The sequence below is a fragment of the Rhinoraja longicauda genome, chromosome 6 (assembly GCF_053455715.1).
Source record: "Rhinoraja longicauda isolate Sanriku21f chromosome 6, sRhiLon1.1, whole genome shotgun sequence".
Classification (NCBI taxonomy): Eukaryota; Metazoa; Chordata; class Chondrichthyes; order Rajiformes; family Arhynchobatidae; genus Rhinoraja; species Rhinoraja longicauda.
The window spans coordinates 71,495,156-71,515,672 of NC_135958.1; the positions used below are offsets into that span (position 1 = coordinate 71,495,156).

Sequence of the window (20,517 nt, forward strand, 5' to 3'; positions counted from 1 at the left end):
GCTCCGGTCTCCTTCCACATCCCAAAGATGTACAGGTTTGTAGGTTAATTGGCCTCTGTAAAATTCCCCCTAGTGTGGAGGGAAGGGATGCGGGAGTGGGATAAGAAGGAACTAGCGTGAATAGGTGATCAATGGCATGGACTCGGTGGACCGAAGGGCTCGTTTCCATGATGTGTCTCCAAACTAAACTAAACTGGCTTACATTTGTCCCAGGGGTCTATACAAGGTTAGCGTTACCAGTCAGCCATTTTTTCTCTTTCTGAAGTTCCTAGGAAGGTAGGTACCTGTCCATAAAATGAAATTGAAGTATGACCCTTTTCTCCATTCTTATGCTCTGTTGATTTTGCTGCATAAATAAATGCTAACGCTTCTCTTTTTATGATGTATAACATCAGCAACCTTGAGGAGGAAAAACTTTAATCACTTTTTTTTTTTCCCCATGTTGTTTTCGTGAAGGTAAACATGGGACTCCTAAGCGTTCTACCAACCATTCATTGCCGATCACCAAAAGAAGTCCGTGAACTCAAACTGAAAAAGTGCAGGAGGGAATTACTTAATATTTTGGACCCCTTAATGGATGAACAGGAGTTTGCCAGTGAAGCCATCCAGAGACCCTTTCAATATCTGCTGCGGTTCAATGCGAATCGAAACATTGATAACTTCACCTACACCAGGAATAGTGTTGAAAAGCATCCCGCTGATTGTCTAACCTTGTTTCTCCAATACTGTGGACTGCGAGATCCTTCCTGGGCAGAGCTGAGAAACTTCTCTTGGTTCCTCAACCTTCAGTTGAAAAACTGTGAGACCTCTATGTTTTGCAATCCCAACTTCGTTGGAGACACCCTGGTAGGCTTTAAGAAATTCATTGTCGAGTTCATGATTCTAATGGCGCGGGATTTTGCCACCCCCTCGATGAACATATCAGATGAAAGCATCGCGATTTCACCATCTCAGCGAGATGAAGATCTGCTCCCGTATACAATGCGGAAAAGATGGGAAAGCCACCCTCATCCCTACATATTCTTCAACGCAGACGGTTTCTCCATGACTTTCCTCGGCTTTCACCTGAAGAAAAGGACAAATGGTTACGATGCTGTGGATCATCGTACTGGCCAGATTCTGAGAACAAATGTCATGTCTTCAGAGCTCGAAGGAGGGCTCAATTTGCAGAGAATAAGGTTTAACGAGGATTTCGATGAACTTACCAGAGAAGAGAAAATTCGCAAACTGTGCCTGGTGCTTGGCGATTCGAGCCCAGTTGATCCAGACAAAACCTATGAACTGACCGCGGACAATGTGATGAAGATGCTTGCCATCCACATGCGCTTTAGGTGTGAGATTCCTGTCATTGTCATGGGAGAGACAGGCTGTGGGAAAACGAGACTGGTTAAATTTCTTTGTGACCTTCAGAAAGGCGACCGTGAAACTGAAAACATGAAGCTAGTCAAGGTGCACGGGGGCACAACAGCAGAGTCGATCTATGTCAAAATTGCTGAAGCAGAGGACCTTGCCATTGAGAACAAGCAGAGATATAAATTGGAGACGGTGTTATTCTTCGATGAAGCCAATACCACGGAAGCTATTCACGCCATCAAAGAGGTTCTCTGTGATAAAACTGTTCGAGGTAAACCACTGAAACGCAATTCTGGTTTAAAAATAATAGCGGCCTGCAACCCTTACAGAAAGCATTCTGCGCTCATGATCGAGCGCCTGGAAAAGGCTGGGCTGGGGTATCGAGTCAAAGCAGAGGAGACCGAAGACAGACTGGGAAAAGTGCCCTTGAGACAGTTGGTGTACAGAGTGCAGCCTCTTCCGCCAAGCATGATTCCATTGGTTTGGGACTTTGGGCAGCTGAGCAACGAAGCGGAGTTGGCTTACACTATTCAGATCGTCAGAAGATATATTAGAATCCACGAACTTCCGTACCTCCACACGAAGGCGATAATAGGAGTCCTTGACATATCGCAACGTTACATGCGGGAAAAAGAAGACGAGTGCAGTTTTGTCAGTTTGCGAGACGTGGAGCGATGCATGAAGGTCTTGGGGTGGTTTTATGAGCACAGGGAACTTCTGTTTCCCTATCCAAATCCAACAGTCAACCTCCTGCAGGCCCTGATAATGGCAGTGAGTGTCTGTTACTATCCCACTTTAGTTGACAAGGAAACATATTTAAAACGCATCGCAGAATATTTACCAGAACCTTACAACACTTCCAGTGCCATTCAGAGCGAAATTGTCCGTTGTCAAGACCAGTTCATGGAAAGTATAAAAACAAGAGAGAGAATTGCGAAAAATGAGGCCTTAAAGGAGAACGTTTTCTTAATGGTCGTTTGCATTGAGCTGAGGATTCCACTCTTTCTTGTTGGGAAGCCGGGAAGTTCAAAGTCCCTGGCAAAGACCGTGGTGTTGGACGCGATGCAGGGACAGTCTGCTCACTGTCCACTGTTCAAACAGCTGAAACAAGTCCACATGGTGTCATTTCAATGCAGCCCTCACTCTACACCAGAGGGGATCATCAACACTTTCAAGCAGTGCGCACGCTTCCAACAGGGCCGAAATCTGAATGAATATGCCTCCGTCGTGGTCCTGGATGAAATTGGCCTGGCCGAAGACTCTCCACAGATGCCACTGAAGACTCTTCACCCACTGTTGGAAGATGGTTGCGTCGATGACGAGGATCCGCTCCCTCACAAAAAAGTCGGCTTCATCGGAATCTCAAACTGGGCTTTGGATCCTGCCAAGATGAACCGCGGGATTTTTGTGTCCCGATTGGATCCGTGTCAGGACGAGCTCATTGAGACGGCCAAGGGAATATGTTCATCTGACATTGTCTTGCTGCATCGGGTGCAACAACTCTTCCCTGGCTTTGCCAAAGCCTATTTAGCGATATGCAAAGCTCAAGGTGGGCAGTTTTTTGGACTTCGTGACTACTACAGCCTCATAAAGATGGTGTACCTCACAGCTAAGGAAACAAAGTGTGAACCAACGGAGACACAACTGGCGGACGCGATCTTACGAAATTTCAGTGGCAAAGATGGGTTTAATCCACTTGGGTACTTTCTCCCTGGTTTAGAGTCTGTCCCTCAGACAAGCACGCTGGAGATGGTGAAGAAGAACATCACAGCGGATTCCACTGATGGAGAATGTCGCTACCTACTGCTCCTCACCAAGAATTACATTGCCCTTCAGATTGTACTGCAACATGTCTTTCAAGACTTGGAGGACAAGCCCGAGATTATATTTGGGTCCAGCTTCCCAAAAGATCAAGAATACACCCAGGTTTGTCGAAATGTAAACCGTGTGAAGATCTGCATGGAGATTGGAAAAACTATCATACTTCTGAATTTGAAGAACTTGTATGAAAGTTTATATGATGCTTTAAACCAGTACTATGTGAACCTCGGAGAATACCAATACGTTGACCTGGGTTTAGGAACACACCGTGTCAAGTGCAGGGTGGATAAAAAGTTCCGACTGATCGTTATTGAAGATAAAGATGTCGTCTACAAGCAGTTCCCCATTCCTTTGATCAACAGACTTGAAAAGCACAGTTTAGACATGAGCACTGTACTTACCCTTCAACAGAGGGGCATTGCCCAGCAGTTGGATGTGTGGGTCGAGAAGTTTGTGTCAATGAACCCGGATCGGGACGGAACGAGTGAGAACTTCACGCTAAGCCCTTCGGAGGTGGTCATCGGGTTCCACGCCGACGCATGCGCGAGTGTCCTCCTGCAAGTTCTCGACACTGCGCACCTGTCAAACGACAGCACCTTCGAGGATCCGCAGGGCATTCTGAAATCGGCAAAATGCCTTCTCCTCAACTGTGCGACCCCAGACGCCATCGTTCGCTTAAAGCGTTCAAAGCTCGGCGACCATGAAATCAAGGAGCAGTGGAAGGAATATTTCGTTCAGCAACACCACAGATCACTGAGCGATTACATCCACCAGCATCTGAGTGACGCCGAGGCACCAAAGCACAGTTTTGTTGAGGTAGTAATGTCGAGACATATTTTACGTCGTTCAGAGTGGATTTGAGTTTACTTGCTTACTGGCTATGACAAATTGAAATCAGATTAATATTGATTTCTCTAACTTCAAGTACTTTCCCTCTCTCTCCCTCCCTCCCCCATCCTAATTCTTCGACTAGTTCCACTGTCCTCCTGATTTAATATTACTGATTGTATGTCTTGTTGTCACCTTCCCCTCCGCTAACAATGTACCATTCTACATTTCCTTGATCAACGTCCCCTTTGATCTGTGTTTTCACACCTTACCCTTCCATGTCTCTGTGTCTCATTCTCCCCTGATGATCAGTCTAAAGATGAGTTTCGACCCGAAGCGTCACCCATCCTTTCTCCCCACAGATGCTGCCAGTCCCGGCTGAGTTACTCCGGCATTTTGTGTCTATCTTCAAATTCTGGAATCTTAGCTAATTTCTGGTGATGATTTTGTAAATTTTAGATTTTGGTTATGTTTTCAAGTAGAAATATGATTCTGCCTAAAGGGTGGACGGAACGCTTCCAAATAAGAATATTAGGTACATAAGTTAGTCGGAGCAGTAGTCGGCCACTCGGCCCCTTGAGCCTATTCCACCTCTCAATATGATCAAGGCTTAATTACCCCAGATCTCATCTCATCTCTTCTGGTCAATGGACCTCACCACCCGGATCATTCAAAAATGGATCTACTGCCACGTTAAATACCCACAATAAACCAGCCTTTGGATCAGATTTATATCTTCATGCAGATTGTACTTTTATCGAGTTGATAATCTGAATAAAATTTTCAGCAGAAAACGTAAGATGTGTGTGCAGGGAAAACTAAAGCTACATGGGTTTGGTTTCCAGTCAATTGGCAACACATTTCTATCAGTTTTAAATAGGTTTAATGTGCTTTAAAATAATAAATCATTTACACGAAGCTGCTAATGCTTTCACTGAAAACTGTGCAAAAAGTAAAGAAAACCTGATTTTATACAATACTGTACTCTGTTACTTTACATTGAACTAGGCAGCTCTATTTTTCTGGTCTTATTTTCAACTCTAAATTGCGCGTAGTTCAGGTCGCCCCATTACAGGAAGGACGCGGAGGCTTCGCAAAGGATGCAGAGGGGGTTTACCAGGATAGACACAAAATGCCTGAGTAACTCCGCGGGACAGGCAGCATCGCTGGAGAGAAGGAATGGGTGACGTTTCGGGACAAGACCCTTTCAATGGAGAGGGACACTAGAGTGGTATGGAAGGGTACAAAGAGCATGGAAGGTGTGAAAAGGACAGATCAAAGCAGACGCTGATCAAGGAAATGTTCATTGTTGGCTGCGGGGAAGCTGACAACGAGGCATACAACCAGTAAAATTAATCAGGAGAACAGTTAAACTAGTCAGAAAACTAGGGTGGGGAGGGATGGAGAGCGAGGGTTTACTGGGATGAAACCTTTGTTTAGGGAGCAGTAGTTACAGGGAGCGGTTGGACAGACTTGGAATGTTTTCTCTGGAATGCCAGAGGTTGCGGGGGGGGGAGACCTAATAGAAATGTGTGTGAAGGACCCCAACTCTGTACAACATATCCTTGCGTCAGTCAGGGCAGGTTTCCTGTTTCAGCCTGATGTCCTGTTCATTTGTCATAGTCACAGAGTAATAGAATGTGGAAACAGGCCCTTCGGCCTAACTTGCCCACTCCGGCCAACAAGTTCCAGCTACACTAGTCCCACTTGCCTGCATTTGGTCCATATCCCTCCAAACCTGTCCTATCCATGCACCTGTTTATTTCTCAAATGTTGGGATGGTCCCCGCCTCAACTAGCTCCTCTGGCAGTTTGGTTCATACACCCACCACCCTTTGTGTGAAAAGGTTACCCCTCAGATTCTGATTAAATCTTTTCCCCTTCACCTTAAAACTATGCCCTCTGGTCCTCGATTCACCTACTCTGGGCAGGAGACTCTGTGCATCTACCCGATCTACTCCTCTAATGATTTTATACTTTGCTTGAGTTCGGCCACTATGAACACATCTCTGTTTATCAGTTCATTTCCTGACACCATTCTCGCATCTTTCCTAGTTTGGTCCAATTCTCTTCTCAGAAAAGAATCGGCCACATTGAATCATTGAACCGATTGCACTGAAACTCGGTCTAAGATTGAGCCTGGTAATTTATCAGGTTGAGATTTTGCTGCCTGTATCTCAACCAGCGTGTTCACTGATGTTTCAGGTGACAACGTTTTCAAGGCTGCTGACCAAATCAGACCTCGACCTACTGGACAAAGAGCTTGGCAATGACGTGGCAGAATTTGTCCTTCTGTTCCTCCACCAGTTCGACACCGAATATTCCTTCTGCAAAAAAATAAGGTCTGTACTTCTGCATTAAAGGGTTTCAGCTATAAGCCGAGGCTGATCAAGCTTGGATTGGTTTCTCTGGAGCTTTGGAGGCTGAGGGGAGACCTGATCGAAGCATATAAAATTATGAGAGGCCTGGACATGTTAGATGATCGCACCTTTCTCCTAGGGTGGCAGTGGCAATGATGAGAGGGCATAGCTTTAAGGTGAAAAGAGACAAAGTTCAAAGGAGATCTGCGGGGCAGGTTTGTTGCACACATGAGTGGTGGGTGGCTAGAATGCAGTGGTGATGGAGGCAGATACAATAGTGGCATTGAAGAGACGTTTGGAATTCTCTGCCTCAGAAGGCAGTGGAGGTCAATTCTCTGAATGCATTCAAGAGAGAGCTAGATAGAGCTCTTAAGGATAGCGGAGTCAGGGGGTATGGGGAGAAGGCAGGAACGGGGTACTGATTGAGAATGATCAGCCATGGTCACATTGAATGGCGGTGCTGGCTCGAAGGGCCGAATGGCCTCCTCCTGCACCTATTGTCTATTGTTTGCATAGGGACGATGGAGGGATATAGATCACGCGCGGGAAGAGGAGATTAATTTGGGTATCATGTTCAGCACAGACACCCAGCTGAAGGGCCTGTTCCTGTGTTGTTGCAAATCATTGATCATAATGGCAGTAAAGATACAGTCAAATCAGTAGGCCTGTGTACTCAGCAAGAGAGGGATAGAAATTGACCTTCTGTATATTTCAGCATATGAAGAATATATATTTTTTCCATATCTACATCAGTTTATTCAGCATCAAAGCAGAAGCAATGTTTTCATTTATGTTTTTAAAACAGTGTGTTTCTTAACATTCACAGAGAGGCATTCCAAAGCTTGAACACACAAGCTCGTGTGCTGCTGATACAGATGGATACTGAGGAGTCCTCTCAGAGCTCTGAGCTGATTGCATCTGCCAAGTAAGTGCAGTAGTTTCTTTTTTTAAATTGTTTAGTTCGGAGACACAGTGCGCGGAAACAAGCCCGTCGGCCCACCGAGCCCACGCCGGCCAGCGAGCCCCGCACACTTACACTATCCTATGCGCACTAGGGACAACTTACAATTGCACCAAGCCAATTAACCTGCACGTCTTTGGAGTGTGGGAGGAAACCAGAGCACTCGGGGAAAACCCACGCAGGTCACGGGGAGAACGTACAAATGTACAAACTCTGTACAGACAGCACCCGTAGTCAGGATCAAACCAGGGTCTCTGGCGCTGTAAGGCAGCAAATCTACCACTGCCATCAAGCAGGTTTACCAAGCTGTTCACGGTGATCACCAGGACACCCGGTTCAAATGAATCCAGGGAAAGCTGCTAGCAAAGAGCTTGCATCTGTCTGGATTGATTGAACAGGCTGGCCTCCTCTCTTGAGAGGAGACTGAGGGGTGACCTAACGGAGCACCTCAAGTTTCCAGAGGTCTTGAGAAGGTAAATGTGGAGCAGAAGGCTTTCTCTATGATCAACACCAGAATCAGGAGCATTCAATGTGAGCCAGTTGCAAGTAAATCTGGTCAGGAATTCGAGAATTCTAAGGCAGTGGTTGGAATGTGAACTTTAGTTTTGAGATACAGCACGGAAACAGGCTCTTCACCCCCACCGAGTTTGCGCTGACCAATGATCCCCGTACACTGGCTGCACGGTGGCACAGCGGTAGAGTTGCAGCCTTACAGTGCCAGATACCCGGGTTGGATCCCGACTATGGGTGCTGTCTGTACGGAGTATGTACGTTCTACCTGTGACCATGTGGGTTTTCCCCATGATGAATCTTTGCTGATGAATCTGTGGAATTCATTGCCTGTGGAGGCCAAGTCAGTGGGTATTTTTAAGGCGGGGATTGACAGATTCTTGATTAGTGCGGGTGTCGGGTTATGGGGAGAAGGCAGAAGAATGGGTTTGAGAGGGAAAGATAGAGATCAGCCATGATTGAATGGTAGACTTGATTGGCTAATGGCTTAATTCTGCTCCTGGAATTTATAATCCTCATAACTTTTTTCTCTCCAAACAATGCTGTTTAATCAATAGAAAATCACTGGCTCATGACATCTGCTCTCCCAGTGTACATGGGATGAGAAATAGCAACCAAAACGTCAATGGGCAGGTCATGTGAAGAAAACACTCGGCATGAGAGGTGCAACCTTGTACTTCACATCTGGAATGATTTGGAGTTGATTTTGTTTCTGAAGTTTGGAGTTTAAATCTGCATTCTTCTTTACAGATACTGCACCATGAATGAAATGAATTTGATGAACTCCACCATTTCCAATTGCTACGTATATTTTATCACAAAGCTCTCCAGACTTGCTGGTGGTTCAAGTTACATTGGATTTCAAGGAGGTATGTTGCACTCGGCTTGCCTGTGACCCAAACTGATGCATGATGTAATAAAAGCCAAAAATGGCTGGAAACACTCAGAAGGTCAGACAGCAGCTGCGGAAAGATTGATAGATTTTTGATGAAGATAGACACAAAATGCTGGAGTAACTCAGCATGAAAGGCAGCATCTCTAGATAGAAGGAATGGGTGACGTTTCGGGATGAGACCCTTTTCGTGATTTGTACGGGTGTCAGGGGTTATGGGGACAAGGTAGGAGAATGGGGTTCAGACAAAGATAGCTCAGCCATGATTGAATGGTGGAGTAGACTTGATGGACCGAATGGCCTAATACTGCTCCTAGAACTTATGACAGAGAAACAGAGATGATAATGATTCAAGTATTTTATTTTAGATTTCCCGCATCTTAAGTTTTTTTTACATTTTATTTACTGATGTGTGGTGTGAACTGGCAAGAGCTCTTATGTTGTATTTTCTGCATAGAACCTAAAATCAAACAACTCATAATGATGCCACTCAGCTCAGCTTGTGTGCATGTGTGTGTGTGTGTTTTAACTCTTGGAGAGGGCAAAAATATGCATCTTCAACTTCTTACAAGTATTTTGCCTTTTTCTAGTACTTTTAGTATTTAACCAATTTACATTCAGTGGCACAGTGGTTGAATTACTGCTTTACAGCGCCAGAGACCCCAGTTCGATCCTGATCTCAGGTGCTGTCTGTACAGAGTTTGTACGTTCTCCCTGTGACTGCGTGGGTATTCTCCAGGTGCTCCGGTTTCCTCCCACACTCCAAAGACATACTAGTTTTTGTAGGTTAATTGGCTTCGGTAAAAAATTGTAAATTGTCCCTAGTGTGTCGAATAGTGCTAGTGTACGGTGTGACCAATGGTCGGCACGGATTCGGTGAGCTAAAGGCCCTGTTTCCTTGCAGTATCTCTAAAGGTTACTTTTTAAATCTATTATTGAATCCTCTTCCAGACATTGAAATCTAATGACCTGCGTCATAAATATTGGCTCTTGCAATCTTTCAATGGTAAAAATGGCACTGAATCTTTGCACAGTAGCCAAAACAGAGAGTAGTTGTGTCAATGCCGCATGAGTGCAGGAACGAACAGGAATAATGGCAAGTTAGAGTCAGAGACTAATACAGTGTGGAAACAGGCCCAAGTTGCCCACGCCAACCTACATGCTCCATCTGCACTAGTCCCACCTGGCCCATTTCCCTCCAACGCTATCCTATCCAGTTGTGTAGAGAAACACATGGTAAGCAGCCTTTCCTGGGTGACTTTGAAGCAAACCCCTGCTCTTTGACAAAACCAGAAACAGCGGGAAACACACACCAGGGCAGCGAGCAGACATTAACTGTTATGGAAACGTACTAAAGACTCCGTCCTGATTGCCGTGCAGGTCAGTGGTTGTCTGTCCACATTGATGACGTGACTGAATCGGAAGAGATGGGCTCGGATATATCTGCATTCTACGATGTTACTATCAGTGAATTGTTTGCCAATTCTTTGGGTATACAAGGTAATTTATCTTTCCATCACTTGTTATATTGCTGTGAATAAAATACCACACCACTCTTTACGGCATTGAAAACCGACTAAGGAGTGTGAGACAAAGAGCTGGCAATTTAAAACACAATAGTAAGTGTTCCTATATTCTGTAATGCATTCAGTGCTAAATAGATTTATAAGATATATTCGTGTATGAGAATTAATTTAGATAGAGAGGACCGGACATCTACCTGCACTTCCACTCACTCTCCAGTGCATGGTACCATGTCAAACAAATGTAAAGGAAGGGGAGATATACCCAAAATGCTGGAGTAACTCAGCGGGACAGGCAGCATCTCTGGAGAGAAGGAAAGGGTGATATTTCGGGTCGAGACCCTTCTTCAGACTGGTTAGGGATAAGGGAAACAAGAGAAAATGATGGTGATGTGGAGCGATAAAGAACAATGAATGAAAGGTATGCAAAAAAGTAACGATGATAAAGGAAACAGGCCATTGTAAGCTGTTTGTAGGGTGAAAATGAGAAGCTAGTGCGACTTGGGTGGGGGAGGGACAGAGAGAGAGGGGCTACCTGAAGTGAGAGAAATCAATATTCATACCACTGGGCTGTAAGCTGCCTGAGTGAAATATGAGATGCTGTTCCTCCAATTTGCGTTTAGCCTCACTCTGACAATGGAGGAGACCGAGGTCAGAAAAGTCTGTGTAGGAATGGGAAGGAAAATTAAAGTGTCCAGCAACCGGGAGATCAGGTTGGTTCAGGCGGCTGAGCGAAGGTGTTCCGCGAAACGATCGCCCAGTCTGCGTTTGGTCTCGCCGATGTATAAGTGTCCACATCTTGAACAACGGATACAGTAGATGAGGTTGGAGGAGGTGTAAGTAACCTCTGCCTAACCTGAAAGGACTGTTGGGGTCCCTGGGCAGAGTCGAGGGAGGAGGTATAGGGACAGGTGTTGCATCTTCTGCGGTTGCTGGGGATGGTACCTGGGGAGGGGGTGGGCTAGTTTCCCATCAGATTGTAAAAGCAAGGAACTGCTGAAGCTGGTTTTCCAAGAAAACACACAATGTGCTGGAGTACCTCAGCGGGTCATGCAGCATCCCTGGAGAACATGGATAGGTGACGTTTTGGGTCGGGACCCTTCTTGTTTTTAAAGGGAGCTGAGGCGAAGGATGAAGCTAATTTCTGCAAATAAACTTGAAAACGTTCTTATTTCTTTGCCTTGAGAGAAATTAACCCATCTGCTTAAAACATGGCACGTTGTGAGCTTGTAATACTGTAATTGAGTGCTGCAGTGTTAAGGTTCACTCTAACACGAACATGGTGGACACTGCCCAGGCCATCATGGGTACTGACCTCCCCATCAACAAAGGAATCTACAGGGGGTGCTGCCTCAAAATGGCAGCCAGCACCATCTGGGACCCACACCAACCCGGCCACACTCTCACCACCCCCTGCAGTCGGAAAGAAGGTACCTGAAAACCATCATCTCCGTGTTCAAGAACGGATTGTTCCCAACAACCATCTTGATTAGTAATGGCATTTCTAAGGTGGAGATTAATAGATACTTGTTTAGTAAGGATTTATTCACAAAATGCTGGAGTAACTCAGCAGGTCAGGCAGCATCTCGGGAGAGAAGGAATGGGTGACGTTTCGAGATGAAACGAGATGCTGAGATGCTGCCTGACCTGCTGAGTTACTCCAGCATTTTGTGAATAAATCGATTTGTACCAGCATCTGCAGTTATTTTCTTATACTGTTTAGTAAGGGTGTTGGGGGTTATGGGGAGAAGGCAGGAGAATGGGGTTGAGAAGGAAAGATAGATCAGCCATGATGGAATGGCGGAGCAGTCTTGATGGGCCGAATGACCTAATTCTGCTCCTAGAATTTATGAACTTATGAACCATCAGGCTCTTGAACACGACAAAACACAAAGTAAACTTTGAACTGTATTGGTTGCACTGGGGACTTTGAATGTGGGAGTTTTTAATTTATTGATTTATTTTTTTGTTTATTGTGTTATCTATGAATAATGTGCTTGCAGGCCAGTCATGCTGCTACAAGTAAGAATCTAATTGTTCCATTGTCAGCACATATGACAATTAAACACTCTTGACTTGTGACACTTAACATGTGCTGGCAGAATGGATGGAAGTGTAAAAGTGACCTCTGGTGGCAAGAACCAGAATTAAAATTTTCAGATAGTTCAGGCAAAATCGTTACAGGCATCAATCCCCCCACGTCCAGCCAATAACAATTAAAAATAGCATGTTCAAAAATGCAATGTATCAATCTGAGATGATAACTCCAGGTTCAGCATTTATACCCTACTGTGCTTCTACAAATAACAAGCAACACATGGTAATGTAAACCCTTTTAATTTTAGAAAGTGCCAATCAGAACACTTTTCCAGAAGATAGCGAAGATGAACAGCAAGTGAAAATACATATGGTATAAATGACTTTCTTAAATCTTTTTATGTTTGTACTACTAATGTTTTTTTCATCTGATTCAATCGGATATCTGACACAAAATGCTGGAGTAATTGATCAGGCAGTATCCCTGATAAAATGTTAGTAATTTTATCAGGCAGTATCCCTGATAAAAAGGAATAGGTGATGTTTCGGTTTGGAACTCTTCCTCTGACTGAGAGTCAAGGGAGACGGTAACTAGTAGTGTGAAAATGTAAAAAGAACAAATGAATGAAAGATGTAAAAAGAACAAAGCAAAGCTAGACAAGATGATCAAGGAAAGGTGGAGCCCACAATGGTCCATTGTTGGCTGTGGAGAAGGTGATAACGAGGGGGTACAACCAGTGAAACTAAGCAGTTGTTTATTTGAAGGAAGTATTTGTAATCATTGCGTATGACACATGTTCACAACTAGACGACATGAGCGAAAATGATACCATAAGCAACTGGGGTATTTTATGAAAACACTCAATTTCTGGAGATTCAAAAAGTTAATTGAGTCTTTTCAAAGAAGAGCATAATGAAGTTCCCTCGTAGACAATATTCATCTTCCAAAGAACATCAGTGTATCGGATCACCTAATGGTCACGATGGTGCAGTTTGTGAGATTTTCCATTGTTCAAATTGACAGCTGTGTTTCCCATTAGGGCAAATATGACCACTCTTCAAAAGAGAAAGCTCCTCTGTACTTCCCAAAAATACTAATCAACACATACTTTATATCCTTCGGCCCATCGAGTCCACACCGACCAGTGATCACCCCGTACTCTAGCACTATCCTATACACTAGGGAGAATTTGCAATGTTACTAGAGCCAATTAACCTACAAACCTGAACGTCTTTGAGTTGTGGGACGAAACCGGTGCATCCGGAGAAAACCCACAAGGTCACAGGGAGAACGTGCAAACTCCACACAAAACATCACCCATAGTCTGGATTGAACCCAGGTCTCCAGCACTGTAAGGCGGCAACTATACTGCTGCACCACTGTGCCGCCCTGAAAATAAGGAAGTAAAAATCTAGAAGCAAGGAATTGCACATGCTGGTTAATATACAAAAGGACACAAAGTGTTGGAGAATCTCAGCAGGTCAGGCAGCATCTCTGGAGAACACGTGTGTAGGAAGGAACTGCAGAAACAAGGACTTTTTTTTTTAGATGTAATTTTGTAATTGCTTTTAAACAGGGAAGGTCAAAGATTCTCAACACAACGTTCCTGTTGCAAAGCTGCATTCAGAGTGCAGTGAGCACATTACGTGATGGGAAAGAGGAATGCAGTCGAAACACAGAGCGTGTTCAGATACTCCTGGATCTTCTGAGAGAAGAGAGTGAAGGCGAGGGTAAGCATTACTCCCTTGGAAACTAAGAATAAATACTTGAATGATTGGGTTCTGTCTTCCACTGTGTAAATGAAATGTAGAGACCACTTGATACCTAAGTTTCTCTGGTAACATCCTATTGTAATAACCTCACAGCTTTAGTTTGAAGCTCTCCTAAATTAATGCTGTGCAACATCTTTTCAAGGCAAGCATTGTAATAAACAAAAGGTGCAGGAGTAGGCCATTCGGCCCTTCACGCCAGCACCACCATTCAATGTGATCATGGCTGATCAAGTGACATTCTTTGTTACTTAAGGCTGTGAACAATGTTTTTTTAGTTTTTAGAGTTACAGTGTAGAAACAGGCCCTTCGGCCCACCGACTCCGCGCCAGCCAATGATCCCCATACACTAACACCATCCTACTCGCACTAGGGACAATTTACAATTTTACCAAAGCCAATTAACCTACAAACCTGTACGTCTTCGGAGTGTGGGAGGAAATCGGAGATCCTGGAGAAAACCCACGCAAGTCACGGGGAGAACATACCGACTCCATACGGACGTAAGACAGCACCCGTAGTTAGGATCAAACCGGGGTCTCTAGCGCGGCAAGGCAGCAACTCTACTGCTGCGCCACCATGTCTCCCATTTGTTGAGGAGTATCTTTCAAGGAGACAATTGTAAGTGACATTCTTCAGTGCTTAAGGCTGTGACCATGTCTGGAGATCATAGAGTGATGAAAGACTTTCTTTTATCCATAAATTAGAAAGTTGGTGATTATACTAAATTAGCCTCTATTCAAACGAGAATCTCTTGAAATCTGGAAGCTCTTTTTAACAAAGCATGTGTAAAGGAAAATTTTATGTTGCATTGCCAATTTGGAAGTTGAGTAAAGATGGAAAGCAATTGTAACACAATGCTGGGCCCTGACAGGGCGGAACAATGGCACAGCGGTAGAGCTGTTGCCTTAGAGCGCCAGAGACCCGGGTTCGATCCTGACTTCAGGTGCTGCCTGTACGGAGTTTGCACGTTCTCTCTGTGACCGTATGGGTTTTCTCCTCCTACATTCCAAAAATGTACAGGCTTGTAGGTTAATTGGTTTCTGTAAAATTGTAAATACTTCCCCAGTGTGTAAGATGGTGCTAGTATACAGGGTTTACGTTGGTCGGCGTGGACTCGGTGGGCCAAACAGCCTGTTTCTGTGTTGTATCTTTAAAGTCCAAAGACAGTTCTGACTTAAGTTAACAAGTTGTTTATTCACAAAATGCTGGAGTAACTCAGCAGATCAGGCAGCATCTCGGGAGAGAAGGAATGGGTGATGTTTCGGGTCGAGACCCTTCTTCAGACTGGACAGTTCAGTCTAAAGAAGGGTCTCCAGCCGAATCGTCACCCATTCCTTCTCTCCCGAGATGCTGCCTGACTTGCTGAGTTACTCCAGCATTTTGTGAATAAATACCTTCGATTTGTACCAGCATCTGCAGTTATTTTCTTAAACTAAGTTAGCAAGCTGAATCATTTTCAAACACGACCTTGTTCTCTGCCCAATGGATTAATTGATAAGGTTATTCAATTGTTCTTTCTACTGTGAAACAAAGTGGGATTGATCAGACTGTAACATCACTGCATGGCTTAACGGAAGGGTTGTTGATTGATGACAGACACAAAAAGCTGGTGTAACTCAGCAGGTCAGGCATCATCTCTAGAGAAAAGAAACCCTTCTTCAGATTGAGAGTCGGGGAAAGGGAAACGAGAGGTATAGACGATACTTAGGACAAATGATGGAAGAAATGCGAAAAGCAACGATAATTAAGGAAAGGTGGAACCCACAATGGTCCAATGATGGGATCGGTGATAATGAGTTATACAGACAGTAGAACTCAACAGGACGCCAGTGAAACTAGTACGATGACTAAGGTGGGGGTGGGACAGAAAGAGAGGGGATGAAACTAGTTGGAAAACTAGGGTGAGGGAGGGACGGAGAGAGAGGGAAAGCAAGAGCGTCTGGAAGTTAAACAAATCAAGATTCATACTGCTGGGCTGCAAGCTGCCCAAGCAAAATATGAGGTGCTGTTCCTCCAATTTACATATGGCCTCACTCTGACATTCTCTTGTTCTGTTGATTGGCGTCAGCAGCACTTTACATTAATGCACTGTGGTAGTAGTCACTATGTTTTTTCGCAGTGGGATTTTTAAGAACAACCACAGAAAGACTGATGCTGCAGCTGCAGGAACGGGAAGAGGTGTCACTTAATCCAAAGAATTGGATGTGTAATGAGGCCCAGAAGATCAATGCTTTACAGGAAGGTGGTACTTTCAGGTAACTGAGTGTCGTAGAGTGATACAGTGCGGAAACAGGCCCTTCGGCCCAACTTGTCCACATCGACCAACGTGTCCCATCTACACTAGTCCCACCTGTCTGTGTTTGGCCCATATCCCTCTAAATCTGTCCTATTCGTGTACCTGTCTAATCTATATACTAAAACTCTCGTTTGTTATCTTGTTTGTGACTGAACTTCAGCCAAAACGGTACACGATAGCGCAACAATTTTAGGCCCACATTACTCATCATCGTCACTTTAGTGATAATGCAAGTAGTTTTATTGAAATCGGTGTCATATTTTTTGTTATTCACATTTTAAAGGAGGGGAGGGGGAGAGGAGGAGGGAAGAAGGGGGGAGTGGGGGAGAAGGGAGGGGAGGGGGGGAGGACAGGGTGCTGCACCAATGCAGAAGAGGTTTGGGGCCAACGGGTCCACTTGGTCTAGTTGTTTCTTAAATGTTGCAAAAGTCTCTGCCTCAACTACTTCCTCTGGCAGCTCGTTCTGTACACCCACCACATTTTGTGTGAAAATGTTACCCCTCAGATTCATATTGAATCTTCCCTTCCCCCCACTTTAAACCTTTGTCTGCTGGTTCTCGATTCCCCTACTCTGGGCAAGAGAATCTTGCCACTGCAAACCTGTGTAACTAAGGGGTGATTGGCGTCATTGCAATGGATCCTTCACCTTCAGAGTTCATAATGTAGCAGCTGGGTGTGTCATGGATGCGATCCCGTTCGACGTTAGAGATACAGCGCAGAAACAGGCCCTTCGGCCCACCAAGTCCCAGCCGACTTACCAATGTCAATTAACCTACAGACTTGTACGTTTAGAGTTTAGAGATACAGCATGGAAACCGGCCCACCGCGTCCAGGCTGACCAGCGACCCCTTTACACTTGCACTGCCCTGCACACTAGGGACAATTTACAATTTTTATCAAGGACAATTAACCTTCAAAACTGCACGTCTTTGTGTGCGAGGGAGTGTGGGAGGATCCCAGAGCACCCGGAAAAAACCCACACAGTCACAGGGAGAACATGCAAACTCCATACAGACAGCATCGGTAGTCGGGATCGAACCGGGGTCTCTGGTGCTGTGAGGCAGCAACTCTACCACTGTGCCGCCCAAATGATGCTCCTAATGTTCCTTTTGAAACTCAATAATGGGTTTTCAACAGATAAATGTTGAATGTTTCCCAATTTGTGATTTTTTTGGAATGATTTAAAAAAAAAAAAAAATTGTATTTGAATTATTGAATTTGTGTAACCAATGGTGTACAAATTCCACAAGTGAGACATCTTGTCTCTGGAGTTGGTTCATTGGTAAAGTAACATTATGGCAGCTTCTACCAGATATCTTGATTGAGGCAAGAGAGGGGTGGGGAGATATTTGATTTTCCCAGACACAAGAGGTTGGGGCAGCAGTTTGCAAGTGATCACTCCATGGCTGGGGCTGTGCAGGCTCCACCTGAGAAGCTCCCAGACTTCTCCTGAGCAACCTACCAGTTGGTCAATTCGGGTTTGGGCTAAAGAAGGCTAGGCCTTGCACAAAGTAGGCTCCAGCCATCTGCATGCAGCTCATTCTGAAATACAGTGGTAGTTTAGTTTTAATTTAGTTTAGAGGCACAACATGGAAATGGGCCCTTTGGCACACCAGTCCTCGTTGACCATTGATCACCCGTTTACACTAGTTCCAAGTTATCCTACTTTTTCATTCACTCCCTACATACACTAGGGGCATTTATCAGAGGCCAATTAGCCTCCAAGCCTGCACATCCTTGGGTTGTGGGAGGAAATCCACATGGCCACAGGGAGAACATGTAAACTCCACACAGGCAGCACACAGAGGTCAGGGTCAAACTCGGGCTTTCGGCACTGTAAGACACCAGCTCCGCCACTGTGCTTTCTTTTTATTTCAAAGAAAACCAAGCAACTGTTTTCATGCTTAATATATGTGTGTGTGTATTTGTTGTCTTTATGCTGATGATGTAGACATACAATATGGAAGTGCATTCAGAACTCCGTTACTCCAAATCTGGCGCGGATGATTTCCATCCTGGACAGGGACTGTAATCTGAATCTTCTGGTGGAACCGAACGTGGATGAAGACATCAAGCTCCTCTGGCTGAACATCTTCAGTGATACACAGATACTACAAATTTCTCACCAGTTTGGAAGTTCAGGGTAGGTTTGTCTTACTTGGGCAATAAGCACGTTTTACTATCACAGTGAATATTTCTAATGTGACTGAAATCATACTATTCATAAAACGTATTGATATTTTGCCATGAAACCGTGAAATAGTCCCATAAGATTTTTTTTTCAGTTTCCTATATTAATTTATACTCTACATGTTTGAAACTTATGGAAAATGTACAGTTCATAATTCACAGCCGCAAATGAAGTGTTATCTATATACTAAAACTCTCCTTTGTTATCTTGTTTGTGACTGAACTTCAGCCAAAACGGTACACGATAGCACGGCAATTTTCGGCCCACCTTACTCACCATTGTCACTTTAGTGATAATGCAAGTAGTTTTATTGAAATCGGTGTGATATTTTTAAAGTTATTCACATTTTAAAGTTTAAATCTGTCTCCTAGGGAGGGAGGGGGAGGAGGGTGGATAAGGGGGGTTGAGGGGGAGGGGAGGGAGGGGGGTAGGAGAGGGTGCTGCACCAATGGAGGAGAGGTTTGGGCCCAACTTGGTCTAGTTAAGGTATAACAGATGCAAGCATAATCTGAAAATACATGTCTTATAAATAAATATCCTCACTATTTGTACACTCAGCAAGTTTAATGCTTTAAATCTCGTAGCTAGATTTGTTCTCTGCTGATCGCAATATATTGCTTAATTTTTAATTGGGTACTTCAAGCACTATCATCTTCAGGTTGAATGCAAACTGTTTGCTGAGCATGCTTAAGATGAGAGTCAACAGTGAACATTAGAAAGAAAGTTACCCCTCACACTGGGTGCTGTTGCTCTGAGTTTTGATATATAAAATAAATATATAAAGTACCATACCATTATCATCAGGTTGAATGCAAACTCATAGTTGAGCATAGTTAAGATGAAAGTTAACATTGTACATAAAAATAAATTACCACTCTTGCTGTGTGCTTTGCTCTCAGTTCTTTGAGAACTTAAAAGAACAGAGCGCGAAGATATAATGGGAAAACTCCAGGAAAATACCTCCCATGTCCTTCTTCCATTATTTATTCTATTATTACAAAGTACTAACACATATTGAAACCTTTTTTTATTTTCATCAGGCCAAACGCAGAGGAGGTAACTGTTGAACACAAAGGAAGTCTCGATATTCCTTGTGCTGCCCCGTTTAGCTGGCTGATCAAGGAATACATCGACCAGCTCTGGACTGAATTTTGCTTTATGGAAGGTACGATTGTGCATTTTGAACTCGGTAGATTAATTTCCACTTCTTATATTTGGTATTAAACTATTGTGCCTTTTTGAAATTATAACATATCAAACTTGATTGTTGACCAAAAAGTAGAATACTTGAATGATAGGAGAGAAATCATCTATATAATGATGGAAGGCTATGTAATGAGAAATGAGAAAGGGAGAATGTAGTTCTGGTTAATGCTGCTTCCTGAGATTTTATGTGTTACTAGGAAGATTCTTTTACATGCCATTTTAAACTTTTTGTAAAAATTATGTCCATATAGGTCTGTTGCATTTTGTTTTCTCGATTATCGTTTAGTTTTAGTTGAGTTTAGAGATACAGCGCAGAAACAGGCCCTTCAGCCCACCGAGTCTGCACCGACCAGCGATCCCCGCACACTAACACCATCTTACACATACTAGGGACAATTTACAAGTTTACCAAGCCAATTAGCCTGCAAACCTGTACGTCTTTAGAGTGTGGGAGTAAACCGGAGCTCCCGTAGAAATCCCACGCAGGTCACGGGGAGAACGTACGAGCTCCGTATAGATAAGCTCCAGTAGTCAGATCGAACCTGGGTCTCTGATGCTGTAAGGCAGCAACTCTACCACTGCTCCACTGTGCTGCCCAGTATGTCTTCAAGCATCTCTGATCTCATTATCTCCATCTCTGCAATCCTATAATTCTTGAGCCATTTTCGCACTCTTTCTTGCATTACCTCAATTTTTAAATGCTCGGTATTGTTGGTTGTGTCTTAAACCATACAGGATCTAGATTCCCTCAGATCCGACAGCATTCT

At 44.2% G+C, this 20,517-nt stretch overlaps 1 protein-coding gene across 6 annotated transcripts in view; it reads left to right on the forward strand.

Moving 5' to 3' along the window:
- LOC144594591 (E3 ubiquitin-protein ligase rnf213-alpha-like) overlaps positions 1-20,517 on the forward strand; it is a 141,337-nt gene that overhangs the window by 76,355 nt on the left and 44,465 nt on the right. For all 6 annotated transcript variants that reach the window (XM_078401331.1, XM_078401326.1, XM_078401328.1 and 3 more), the window contains 10 exons: positions 457-3,990; positions 6,207-6,343; positions 7,188-7,286; positions 8,583-8,701; positions 10,105-10,224; positions 12,593-12,657; positions 13,862-14,015; positions 16,177-16,312; positions 18,305-18,496; positions 19,585-19,709. In XM_078401331.1, the coding sequence (XP_078257457.1) occupies positions 457-3,990; positions 6,207-6,343; positions 7,188-7,286; positions 8,583-8,701; positions 10,105-10,224; positions 12,593-12,657; positions 13,862-14,015; positions 16,177-16,312; positions 18,305-18,496; positions 19,585-19,709 (4,681 nt within the window). The remainder of the gene's footprint in view (positions 1-456; positions 3,991-6,206; positions 6,344-7,187; positions 7,287-8,582; positions 8,702-10,104; positions 10,225-12,592; positions 12,658-13,861; positions 14,016-16,176; positions 16,313-18,304; positions 18,497-19,584; positions 19,710-20,517) is intronic.